The 13,515-nt window shown below is 47.5% G+C and overlaps 1 protein-coding gene across 1 annotated transcript in view; it reads left to right on the top strand.

The window, feature by feature from the left end:
* Nucleotides 1–935: 935 nt before the first annotated feature.
* The window catches only part of DCHS2 (dachsous cadherin-related 2), a 248,112-nt gene continuing 235,532 nt past the window's right edge, over nucleotides 936–13,515 (top strand). Inside the window, exon 1 of the mRNA XM_032413042.1 lies at nucleotides 936–3,604. Within this exon, the coding sequence (XP_032268933.1) occupies nucleotides 1,619–3,604 (1,986 nt within the window). The 5' untranslated portion in view covers nucleotides 936–1,618. The remainder of the gene's footprint in view (nucleotides 3,605–13,515) is intronic.

Below are 13,515 nucleotides of genomic sequence, written 5' to 3'. Positions count from 1 at the left end.
ACAGTATCTAGGAAATTAATTCTTCCCTTTGGCCTAAATGCAAAATTGCAGAAACCATTTGCTAAATAGGACCAGCCATTCTCAAGAAGGCAGAGTCCTTCTTCAGGCATTTTTTTATTAGAGGCCATTTATCAATTTCTACCTATCATTACAGATAATTGAAGGGAAACCTGCGACTGGCAATTTATCGGCATTTTTCTTAGACTCAGAAGCTAGTTTGAAAGTGCTGTCAGCAGCTGCCCTGGCTGCAAACTTCCTCGCTCAGAGGCCATGGTGAAGTGCTGGAAGGTGGTCTGGCCTGAGCTACCCCATCTTTCTGCCCATAAATCAGCATCATAAAACATCCTGGAAGTGTCGTGATGGCGCTGAATGCATAAGAAAGTGTTCACAAGCCGAATCTATTGTCGTCATTCTCGGTGGCAGAGGGGAGTGACAAGACGCTCACACGTCGCTGAGTAGTAGCGCGGCATAATAAAGCATGGTTTGCACCATGTGTATCACAGATTTCTCGGGGTTTCGCGAAGGTTTTTCCAAGTCCCGCCTTCCCCCCCCTTTGCAGTCATCCCGGCCCCAGCTGCGCATCGGCCTTTGACTCCATCTGTCCTTCCGCTGGGGACGAATCTCTTTCGCCAAATGGAGAACACAAGTTTGGTTCCCCAAAGTGATTCTAACCCCCACCCTCTGCTCAGCCTGAGCCAAACGTCAGGCCTGCCGAAGGAACCGTCCAGGGGATGGAGGGAGGAGGGCGTGGAGGGGCTGCTGCTTCCGCCTCCCCCATCCATCGCCACTTGGCCCGCAAAGCCGGGGCAGACGGCCGGCCTGCGCGACCCCGCCCGCCTCGCGGCCCAAATCTGCGCGTCCTTCCTCCCGCGCTCCTCTCTCTTGGGTCCCCGACCCAGGCGACAGCGCGCCCTGCTGCAGAGCGGCGACTCGCAGGTTGGAGTTGGCCCTCGTGTGCGCCGCGTCACTGGCTGGGAGGAAAAGGGAAGGGGGGCGGCGGGGGCTGGGTCGGAGCTGGAGCCGGGCGGTCCTCCGCGCACCGAGACGCTGCGGGGAGAGGCCGCCCCCGGAGCCGCGGACACGGCCGCAGCCGGAGCCTCCTCTCCCTCCCTCCCTCACCTCCTCCGCTCCGGCCCCGCGCCCACACTCGGCCTCCCCGCCCTTACTCCACCCCCTTCCCCGGGCAGACCCCTAGCCTCTCCTTGTGTGTGCGCGCTTTAAATAATTTCATCCTTTTTGGCAAAAGAAATAATGCACCTGACTTTACCAGGGGAAAACAACAAGCCGAGCAGAACAAGGAACAGATGTAAAAGGAATAAAAGCAGAGAGAAAAAGAGATGAGACTCATTGGAAGAAACCCAGGGGCTGAAGAGGTGGCTGCAGCGGCAGAGGCAGCTAGAGGTTCCCTGTCTGCGTGAGCGGCAGGCGGAGGACGCTTTCACCAGTTGCAGATTGAACCTCGCGAACTCCTGGGTCTGTTGGTTTGCCAAAGTCTTTTCTCCTTTGGCCCCGACACTGAAGAGGCTCCTGGATTTTTCTGCCACCCCAACACAAGCTGGCAGTTACCCGGGAGCCTTCCCAATTTACTGGAGGAGAAACGAGCCCTGCTGGACGGAGGATGGGCGAAGGACACCAGCAGCGGGGGGCTCCCCCCGGGAAGCGCCTTCTGTTCCCCGGGAGGAGAGGGTCACCCCGCGGGCTGCCGGGCGGCGGCGGCGCCCCCGGGGCTCAGCGCTTCCTGCTCGGGCTCTTCATGCACGCGTGGCTGTGCGTGGCCTCGGGTTCACATGCCCAGGTGTTCAACCTCAGCCTTTCCGTGGACGAGGGACTTCCTCCGGACACTCTAGTCGGCGACATCCGCGCGGGGCTGCCGGCTGCACAGCAGCAGGAGGGGGGCGGCTTCTTTCTATCCGAGGATTCGGATGACTCACCGCTGTTGGATGACTTCCACGTGCATCCGGACACCGGCATCATCCGCACGGCTCGGTGCCTGGACCGCGAGCGGCGGGACCACTACAGCTTTGTGGCCGCCACGCTGCTGGGCGCCGTGGTGCAGGTGGAGATCCGCGTCAACGACGTGAACGATCACTCGCCCAGCTTTCCCCGCGACTCCCTGCAACTCGACGTCTCCGAGCTCAGCCCTCCAGGTACCGCCTTCCGCCTGCCAGGTGCCCGCGACCCGGACGCGGGCCTGTTCAGCACGCAGGGCTACACCCTGCTGCAACCGTCCGACCTTCCCGAGGACCCCGCAGGACCGTTCTTCCAGTTGCGCTACGGAACCCCGGGGTCACCACCGTCCTCGTCGCCCCTGGAGCCCCTGGACCTGGTGCTGCTGCGGCGCTTGGACCGAGAGGCGGCGGCGACACACGAGTTGCATATCGAGGCCTGGGACGGCGGCCGCCCGCGGCGCACGGGCCACCTGCTTGTGGAGCTGCGGGTGCTGGATGAGAACGACAACCCGCCAGTCTTCGAGCAGGGCGAGTACCGCGCCGCGGTGCGGGAGGACGCTCGGCCGGGCGCCGCGGTCTGTCGCGTGCGCGCCACCGACCGCGACCTGGGGCCCAACGGCCACGTGCGCTACAGCATCCGCGCCCGGCCGGCGCTCGGGCCACTGGGCGATGCGGCCTACTTCACCGTGGAGGAGCTGAGCGGCGTGGTGCGGGTGCAGAGGCCTCTGGACCGCGAGGCACAGGCCTGGCACCAGCTGGTGGTCGAGGCCCGCGACAGAGGGGCCGAGCCCGAGGTTGCCACTGTACGCGTGTCCATCGCCGTGCTCGACGTCAATGACAACCCGCCCGCCATTCACCTGCTCTTCCTCACCGAGGGAGGGGCCGCGCGCGTTTCCGAGGGCGCAGCGCTGGGCGATTACGTGGCTCGCGTCTCCGTGTCCGACGCGGACGATGGTCCGGAGCAGGAAGAGGAGGCCGTCGGGGAGCCTGGTGTTGGCCTGGGACGCGGGAGCATCTCGCTGTCCTTGGAGGGCGGGGATGGAGCCTTCGCACTGCGCTCTGGCGGCTCCCCCGGGGTATTTTTCCTTTGCGTCGAGGGGCCCCTGGACAGGGAGAGCCGTGACCTGTATGATTTGCGACTGGTGGCCACGGATGCGGGCTCCCCGCCGCTGAGCACAGAGGAAACGCTGCTGCTCCGGGTTGCAGACCTCAACGACCAGCCACCTCTCTTCAGCAGGGAGCATTACCTGGCCTCGGTGTCAGAGGCCGCGGCCCCGGGCACAGCGGTCGTGTGGGTCAGCGCCTCCGATGCGGATGAGGCTGGCACAGACCACGCCCGGCTGCGCTACGCCCTGGTCCACCTTCCGGGTCGCTGCAACCCAGAAGGTGTGTGGCCCACCGCGGAGTGCGGACCGTCCTTCACTATTGATCCTGAAAGCGGCGTGATCAGCACCGTCCGGAGCCTGGACCGAGAGGTCCAGGAGGCAGTAGAGTTGAGAGTGGTAGCCCAAGACCTCGGAGAACCCCCACTCTCTGCCACCTGCCTGGTGAGCATCACCGTGGACGATGTGAATGACAACGAGCCCACCTTCCAGAGGCAGGTGTACAACGCCACCCTGGCGGAGCATGCCCCGGTTGGACACTGCTTTTTGCAGGTGAGTGCATCATGCTTCTGGATCAACCTCTGGATTCCAGAAAGGCCTGGGAGGGGAGGGCAAGAGTAAGCCTATCCAGGGAGGGAACATTGTGAGGTAGGTGGTTGTACCCTGGCTCCAAAAGCAAGGGGGCATGAGCTTCAGTTCCTCCTCTACAGTGAGATGAATGGGCGCCCTCTGGGCACCGAACTTTTCTGTCAGGAGCTTGCACTGAGTGATCTCTGAGGTCCTTTCTACTTCATGTGATATTTGGATCCTGATTTTGCTTAAGGAATCCAGGTTTCCTTCATGCTGGATATGTGCACCCACATCGATTTGGGAGGAACCACTCACTCTCAAACAGTATGCAAATGACAGCATCTCATATTTTGGGGCATCATTGTGTGACGTCTTAGAGAAATAAGGTGGTCCTCAAAAATTATATTTTTTGCAAATAATATACTTTAAACATCAAAACTGTTTAACCATTTGCAGACATTTTTAAAAATACATTTGTACCTTCCTTAGAGGCTTACAAAGGCTAGTTGAGAACATTAAGTCATTTTTTTTTTTTTTTTCTAGTCAGTTGTGGGTTGAGTTTCTCCAGTGAGCCTTCAGGACTCTGAGAAGTAGTGGGGCTCAATTATAAAATGGAAATCTTTACCTTGCTTTTTGGAAATTCTGCCTTTAGAATTCTGATCTCTCCTTCACTCTCAGAATGTTGTGATTTGGTCCCTTCTAGCACCAGTCCTTATTGCTTCCAACTTCCTCTTTTCTTTTCTTTTCTTTCTTTCTTTTTTTTTTTTTTTTTTTTTTTTGAAGTGTAGTTGACACACAATGTTACATTAGTTTCAGGAGTAGAAGGTGATTTGACAACTCCATACATTACACTATGCTCACAAGCATAGCTACCATCTGTCACCATAGAACACTGTTGCAAAACCATGACTGTATATCCCTGTGTGATACCTTTTATCCCTGAGACTTGTACATTCAGTAACTGGAAGCCCATACTCCCACTCCCCTTCACCCATTTTGCCCATCTCCCCACCCATCTCCCCTCTGGGTGGGAATTTAAATTGGTGCAGCCAATGTGGAAAACTGTATAGAGAGGTTCCTCAAAAAACTAAAAATAGAATGTCATATGATCCAGTAATTTCACTACTCGGTAAAGAAAAAAAAGCACTAAATAGAAAAGATATATGTACCCCTATGTTTATTGCAGCATTATTTAGAATAGACAAGATATGGAAGCAACCTAAGGATCCAAAAATACATGAATGGATAAAAAGAATGTAGTACACACACACACACACACACACACACACACACACACAGGAATATTATTCAGCCATAAAAAAGGAGATCTCAACTTTTGTGACAACATGGATGAACCTAGAGGTTATTATGCTAAGTGAAAAAAGTCAGACAGAGAAAGACATACCATATGATTTCATTTATATGTGGAATCTAAAAAACAAAACAAATGAACAAACAAAGCAGAAACAGATCAATTTCCAGTTTCTTATCCAATGTGAGATAAACAGATTTCTAAGATTGACTTATTTACTCCAAGATAACTTGAATAAATACAAAGGGCCTGAGAGACTAACTAGTGAGTGAACCTCTAACACTTTATTTAGCTTTCAGGCTGGGTTATTTAGGACCTCTACTGTTTATTTCCTGTTTCTCAGGGGTAGGGCCTTAACTTCTATAGGTTGTCTCAAATAATACCCTTTAGATAACCAAGATGCTACTATATTATAAAAATGAGTTTCATGACTGCTTCTATCTTCTTAATCTTTTGGATCTGTGAGCAATAATAATCTCCATCTCTTTCTCTAGCATGACTGGCAGTTCTTTGAGTTGCTAGGTTATTCAAAGAAGGCTTGAGAATCAATGAATGCTTGCTGTTGAAACAGACAAATCTACAAAAGTCAGTGAGTAGCACAATGGAAGTTTATCTCTCTCTCAAGCAAAGTTTGATATGATGCAAATTGGATGGTCTTTCTCAATCCAAGGTAGGACCAGATCTGGGAGTGACTTAGATCATGTCCACCAATGTCCCATTGGCCAGAGCTCAGCTATATGGCCTCAGGTGCACCCCCAAGGAGGCTTAAAAATGTAAAGCACCACATGGACGCCAGTGTGCACTGGTAATTTCTGCCACGGATTTCTAAAAATGAAGTCATAATAAGTGAGAAGTTGGACTTGATGACTTTTAAGATTTCTTCCATCTGGAAGACCTTGATGATCTTGGTATGAAATAGTACAACTTGGCTCCATTTGAAGGAAAATAGGCAGGGTGGATTAATTGTGATTCCTTTGATTAGAACCTGTCTTTAGAATTGTTTCTAGAATGAGATGATTCTGCTGTGAGGTGTGTTTATCCTGTTATTATGACTCAGTATGCAGCAGATCCATTAGGTGAGCCGAAATTGGCTCCAGGGTAGGACTGCATCTCCAATTGCAAAAAACCTTTCCGGTTTGCCAAATATCGCTGTAAATAGTATTAAATCGTGCTAATTAGAATTTCTGGAAATTCCAGTGAGCTAGCCCCTCACGACTGCAGAAACCCTCTTATTCACTGGCTTCCCTGGTGGCCTTTCCCCAGCAGCTGTGTGAACTCTCTATGTTCTGTAAGCCCACTAGCTGGCTCTGTCCCCTAACTTCCAGGTAAGCCTCACCAGGTGTCTCCCATCTGTTTTGTATCTCTTTACTCTCAATCCTTCTTTATACCACTTTGTAAAAAGGAACCTTCCCATCTAGCCTTTGGATCTCATGGCCTCTCCTTTCTTCCAGGGCTTTCTTTAATTACATTGTATTGATCCTCACAACCCTACCTTCTTTCTATTGTTCTCCACCAGTTTTCTCCATTTGGACTGCGTATCTGCTCAGTTTCTCCTTTGTCTGAATCAAACAAAAACAAAATGAGAAGCAACAGGGAAAAAAAAAAAGTTCTTTCCTATATTCCCTGTAAAGGAATACCATGTCATCTAATGTAACAAATCCTCGAATCTTCAAGGTGTCTTGGCTGTCACCCCACATTATTGATCCTGGGGGTTCTTCCACTCTTGGTACTGCTTCTCCTGCCACCACAGTGCTGGCCATCCTCCTGTCCCCCGGTGCTGCCCAAACCCCGTTATAGTCTCATACCCAGACCAGAACTTTACCAAGACTTTAAATGTGGGGCAGAATGAAGGGGTTTAATACCGAGTAGGAGAACGAGTAGCAGCCTGAGATCGGCGACCTGTAGTCCTAAGGGGTTTTCACAACCTTGCAGGCACTCACCTGGATTCTTAATTCCTTGCTCCCCACTGTCCCCCATGTGGAGAACCCCTTCTTCACAACCCACCCCTCAGGAGCTCCTTTCAGTATCTCTTTATGGGTCAAGGCGTTTGTCAAGGGATTTCTACTCCGCAGACACTCAAGCGTTGCCTCCCCAAATTCAGGACCAGGCCTAAAAGATTCTCTTTCTCCTCAGATTACTGTCAAAAAGACTAACTTCAGCCAAGTACAGTGATGTGAACTGTGCTTACAGGCTTTATCACCCACATTTATACCTGAATCACAGCAATGCGGTAACAAGAGTATTGTCTCAGACTTCCTCAGATATCATTACGGTGTTCATTCACTAATTCATTTAGTTCATCAAACAGCAACATTGATAGAATAAACACAGCATTCCATGAGCAAATATTTATGGAGTACCTCTTACATGCCAGGAACTGGTCTTGGCACTTAGGATGCAGCAGTGAGCAGAGCAGACAAAGTCCCTGTGCTCCCAGAGGCCCCGGGGCTGGGGGTGCTCCTGGTGCTGGTGGCAGGCTCTCTCCTTCCCTCCACGGTCATGGTCCTCGAGAAGGACGGACACTCATCCCGCCTCCACTAGCTGATCACTCTGCAGCCCCCTGTTCTGACGTTCCCTTATTATACTAAATCCTGTCTCTCAAAAGGCAGCTCTGTTGCTCTGTGTTTAAATTTAAATCCAATCAGCTTTTCCTAATCCGACAGCATTTTGGACTGTCTCCCGCTCCCTCTTTCTCGAAGGCTGCCTCTCTCTTGTCTTACTGCCTTCTCCTTCTGCCTCTCTCTTGCCGGGTCCTCCTTTTCCTCTTGTGTCACCCCACTCTGGTGGAGACGGAGGTACGGGTGTTGGTCTTCCTCTCATTTCTCTCTTTTCTATACTTTCCTCTCTATATTCTCAGAACTGTTTGTTTTTGTTGTTTGTTTGTTTTTATTTTTATTTTCTTAACACATTTACAGGGTCAGCCTCTCTTATAAACTCACATTAACGTTTCTCTACCTTGTATGCATCTCTACCTGGGTATATTTTGGGCACCTTGAATCTAACATTTCCCAAACCAAAGTCATTTCCCTTCTAGCACTAGCTTCTTTCTTTCTTAACTTGTATTCATTAGCTCCTTTCTGAAACTTTCCCATTTTCGTTAATGTGTCCTTTCCATAGACGTGTTTATGCATTTGGTGTGTGACTACGTGTGTGGATTTGCTGTTTGTTGGAATGGTTGTGTTTGGCATTGTTGAAAAGTGAAGTACCAGGATAAAGAGCAGGTCATGTCTCAAACCAATCAGTTGGGTAAAAGCAGCTCTTGAGAGGGCACCTGGCTGTGCTTGTTTGTTCGCTCTTGTGGTCTGACTTTGAGGAACCCGTCTAGGAGGGTACCCCAGCAGTGGACACTAAAGATAGTATCTACCTCTGGGAAGACCCTGAGGGATGGGAGGACCTGATTCCTGCTGGACTCCATGGACCAGAAAGGACTAAACTGTATCTTGTTTCTGATTCATTATATCTTTTAGGGTTATTTCTTTTTTTAATATCTCCTAGCTGTTAGTGAAGTCTTGCTCAATGTGTTAGCTTTGTCTCAACTATACTATGGAGGTAAAAATGGAGAACCCCAAACTCACTCTGGGGGTGGTATGATTTAAGTGAAGGGCCATTAATTGGCTTTAGTCAAAGTGTCCAGGACGAGCAGCCACTCCCTTGAAGGCTGAGTGGTAATGAAAGCAGAAATCTGCAAGGGAAGCTGAGGTAAAGTGGTTCCTATCTTGCCGTGAGGCCCTTTCTCTCCAGGGCCTCTCCTAGTGTCTTTGGAAGTAATAGACTTTATCAAGGAAGAAGATGTTTCCTGAATTCTTAGTGTCATCTCTGATTCCTCTGCACATTTGACCACAGAAGTTGACCCATCTTATGGGCTTCAGTATTTCTTACATCCATCCCTTCATTTATACCCATTGCCCTCACCCTAGTTGTGTCCATCATCACTTCTTGTCTTATATTGCCCATTCTTCAAACTGGAGACTGTAGCCAAATCTTAAATGCCCCCTCCTCCCACTAAATGTTTTCACATCCATCCTGCTCTTTTTTTCTTTTTTCTTTTTCAAAGATTTATTTATTTATTTTAGAGATACAGAGAGCACGTGTGCGTGCGAGGGGACTTCCCGCTGAGTGAGGAGCCCGACGTGGGGCTTGATCTCAAGACCCTGAGATCACCACCTGAGCTGAAATCAAGAGTCAGACACTTAACCGACAGAGCCACCCAGGCGCCCGTGTCCCATTCTTTTCTTAACGTTCCTTGTAGAGCTACAGTTGTTTACTTGTATTAGTAAAAGAGTGGATTGTAAGTACCTTGTGGGGCTGCAGTTTAATGGTATTTGAGTCCCCTGTAATTCCTGATGTCCGCCATCTAATGCATTAGAATAGACCAATAAGTTTGTTGGATTGTATTGAAGAGCTACATAATGAAAACAAAACCTAAGTAAGAGTTACAACTAGTCAGAGTTTTTACTTTTTAATTTTTCACATTTCATCTGAGTGTGTATTAATTTTATTTTAATGTGTAATTCCTCTGTGTAGTTTATCATTGATCCTTTGGAATTTTGTGGTCTGAATCGCACTGCTTATCCCTCACCTTACTACTAGCATGCCCTTATTGTTGACCTTACGTGCATGCCTCCATACTTACGTAGTGTATACCAGCTTTGATGGTCATATAATTGTATTACCCTTATATGATTGTCCTCTTCTAGCTCTTTTATTTATTTATTTTTTTCTTTTCTGGCTCTTTTAAATGGACCTGTCCTGTATGTACACACACATTGAAAGCATGTGAGATTTCCACAGCAGTCATTTGCCCCTGCCTCCAGGATGTGGCTAGATTACCTGCCAGCTGTCATCTTCCCTGATTATCCGACTCCTGCTGGCCTTAGACCTTAGTTCCCAGCATGTGCTGTATATGCCTCTGGCTTTGCTTTAATGACCTGTTTTAAGCACTTGAGATCAACTGTAGAATTCTCTCTTGGACTTCGATTTGATATTTCTCGTCTTCCTTTCCCCACACAACTGCTACCCAAGACCCATCAGCTGGCTTTACTTCCTTTTCCCTTTTCCTGCTTGGGAAAAGTGATCAGATAATATGTTTGGATGTGTTACAGGAAGGGTATCACCTAGAATCTGTGGGATGTATTTTTAGTTACAGTCAATATATAACTTGCTAGGAATTTGTCTAGTTCTTGGTTCTATAATTAAAGATAACTGACACTACATGGTAGAGTGTTCATAGCCTGGAAGATCAAAATTAGGTTGCGTGCAGTGATGAAAAACATAGGCAGACTATGGGGCTAGAGTGCCTGGGTTTGAATCTCAGTTCCGCTACTTACTAGCAGTGTGATTTTGGGCACTGTACCTCAGATTCCTGCCCTGGAAAATATGGATAAGAGTAGTGTCAGCTTGGTAGAGTTTTTGTGTGGATTATGAATTAATACATGTTAGCTTAGAATGGTGCTTGACTCATAGTAAGTACTCAATACATATTATATATTACTAAATGTTAGTAAGTAAGACTTCTAGAAATGTTGAGGGAAACTATTTTGCTTGATGTAGCTATCAGTCATTAAAAATGACATTTCAAATTAAGATTCTCTTGCACTAAAAGATGGAAGAGGAGCAGAAATACATTTAAATTGTGCATCAGGTTTTAGCTAGATGTATATATTTCTGGCAGTGAAAGCAGAAATCTTTTGTACTTAATTTGGATACTTGCAACATCTTATGGACTAGCATTCCCACCTGTCTTAAGGAAGGTTCAGATGACCTTTCAATAGCAAGCATCCCCATCCCACCCCCCCAGAAAGTGCCGTGAGGGGCTTAGAGACAGTAGGCACTGTGATGTAAGTGGTGGCCAAGGCCTCTGTGCGGTGGATCATGATTCCTCACGGGTCCACCTCAGGGGTGCTCCCCACCTCAGGGGTGCTCACCCCCACACTGAGACTCAGTGTCAGAAGCTGAACCCTCTCAGCTGTGCAGGGCACAATTCTCATTTTTGAGTGTCTTAGTGTCTTCTTTTTCCGTGTATCAGTTATTAATCTTTTGAGTCTTTTATTGGGAAAGCATGGAATAAGACAGCACTGGATTTAGAATACCTTGGTTCTGACTTTGATTGCACACTAGCTCTATGAAGTTTTCTGGCCAGTTCCTCATCCATGAAATGTGTATTAGTCAAAAATAAAATGTGTTTATGTATTATGAAGAATTAGCTCACACAATTATAGAAACAGAAGATTCCCACAATCCCATAATCTGCTGTCTGCAAACTGAGGACACAGGAGAACTAGCGTAATTCAGTCCAAGTCTGAAGGCCTGAGAACCAAGAGAGCTGATGGTGTGAGTGCCAGTCAGGGGGCAGAAGAAGACTGATGTCCCACCTAATACAGTCATGCAGAGAGACAACTCATCCCTCCTCCTCCTTTTTGTTCTATTCAGGCCTTCAATGGATTGGATGATGCCCACATATATTGGGGAGGGCATTCTGTTTTACTCACTCCCTCAATTCAAATATTGATGTCCAGGGATGCTTGGGTGGCTCAATCAGTTAGTTAAGTGTCTGCCTTCGGCTCAGGTCATGATCCCAGTGTCCTGGGATCGAGTCCCATTTCGGGTTCCTTGCTCAGCAGGGAGCCTGTTTCTCCCTCTGCCTGCCACTCCCCCCCACTTGTGCTCTCTCTTTCTGACAAAGAAATAAAATCTTTAAAACAAAACAAAACAAAAACAAATATTGATGTCCAGATGACAATATTTGATGTCTTCTGGAAGCCCCCCACAGACATACCCAGAAATAATGTTTAGCTAGATAGCTGGGCATCTCATGGCCCAGTCAAGTTGGCATATTAACCATCACATGCTAATTCATTCTAAGAACACATTATTGTAAGAATTTAAGATAATATATACAATGTGGTAGAAAGTAGGAAGAGTGTAGGAAGAGTTAAGGGTCTTTGCAGGTAAAAGGTTCTTTATACAGTGAATCAGGATGGAGGTTTCACTGGATATGCACCTTCTAGAGAGTCCCCTGCCCTTTTTTGTGATATATGTTTTTATTTACAGTTTTGTTATGGAAGCATTCTATTGTAACTAGGCAAATTTTTTTTTTTTTTGCATAAAAAAGTGTAATGCATTCCTAGGCATGATCACTTCCAAAAGAGAATCATTTAGGATGGATTTCTGAAAGTTGTGATTAGTAAGATTTCCTTTCTCTGAGGATTGAAATCTGACAATAAATTAATTTTATTAACATCTTGACCCCAGACTTATACTAATGAGCCCCTTGCCTTCTAAATTATAAATTAAAAGTGAGCAACTATAGAAGTAATTTATACTTTCATAGCCCATTAGGGAAATTATGCTAGATCATTTTTAGAAATGCCAGGTTACTTCTTGAAACCTTACTGAATTAAAATCTTCATTTTAAAGGCTTTTGTGCTTTATGGGCACAGGTAGATCAAATGAATATCATAATAAATATCAATTTTAATTAAAACACTATTTAGGATTGCATAGTCCATGTGACAATAGTATGAATTGAAATAACCACAGTGTGTCTGGTTCCTATAGTGAAGACATGGGAAGAGACAGCCCATAAAGAACTTGCAGCGTTTGCCTGGAGTTTGGCCTTTGTTACGGAAGCAAACAGAAGAGATGGGAGGTTTTTGAGGAGAGATCGACATGTGTCAAGTAAGGTTTTAGGAAGCTCTATCTTGGGTTAGTAGCAAGAAGGAGACAGGGAAACCAGATAGGAGAGTCCCGAAACTCTTGTCATAATCCCTATTCAGATGTGAGAGCTTGAACCGGGGGAATGGTGGTGCAAGGTAATGGAAAGGGTGGCCTTAGAGGCATTATAAAGGAAGAATTGGTACAACTTAAATAAGATGTGAGGGGAGACATGCTGGAGGAAGTAAAAATGGTGCTGTATTTTTAGTCTACTTAGTGGGAGGAATAGGAAAAGCTGAAGGTGAGAGTTTTCAGGGAAGGATGCTCACTCAGTTGAATGTTTTGCATGTTGAGTACAAATTAATGGCCAGTAGTCCAGGAAAAGATGTCTTGGTGGCTATTTAGATATTCAGAACTAAGTGCAGGCCAGAGCCTGAGGCTGGGGAAACTTGGAAGTCATTTGCATAGAGGTGATAATCAAAGCTATGGAAGTGAAAGTGGGGGTAACTGAGAGAAGAGTCAATGACTCAGGATGCTGGCTGGCACAAGGGTCTTGCCACTCATATGAGGGAGGGCAGGTCTCTGTGCTGCTTCTGCTGCTTTGTTTGCTTGGTCTCCTCAGCCTAGTGGATCAGAGCCCAGACAGACAGTTGACAGCTTACCCTGTCTTCTGAGCTCCTCTGCACTGCCTCTCAAATACTCAGCATCCCTCTCCATGATCCCAGGCACTAAGTAAGGCACACGCTCTGGCTCTGCTGTTCTCCCTACCCCCCTGTCTTTCTTTCCTACAGACCTTCTTGTCAGTCCCCCATATGCATTTTAGCCATTTTTGTCTCCATTATAATTCTTGCCATTCAGCCGAACTGGTCGTATATTTTCCCATTTGGCCCAGTATTGATGTCTTTTGTTTATTACTTTGACTCCAGGA

Source organism: Phoca vitulina, unplaced genomic scaffold (genome assembly GCF_004348235.1).
Source record: "Phoca vitulina isolate PV1807 unplaced genomic scaffold, GSC_HSeal_1.0 scaffold14, whole genome shotgun sequence".
In the NCBI taxonomy this organism is placed as follows: domain Eukaryota; kingdom Metazoa; phylum Chordata; class Mammalia; order Carnivora; family Phocidae; genus Phoca; species Phoca vitulina.
Note: the sequence above shows the minus strand (reverse complement) of the source record. Positions and strands in the feature narration are given on the sequence as shown.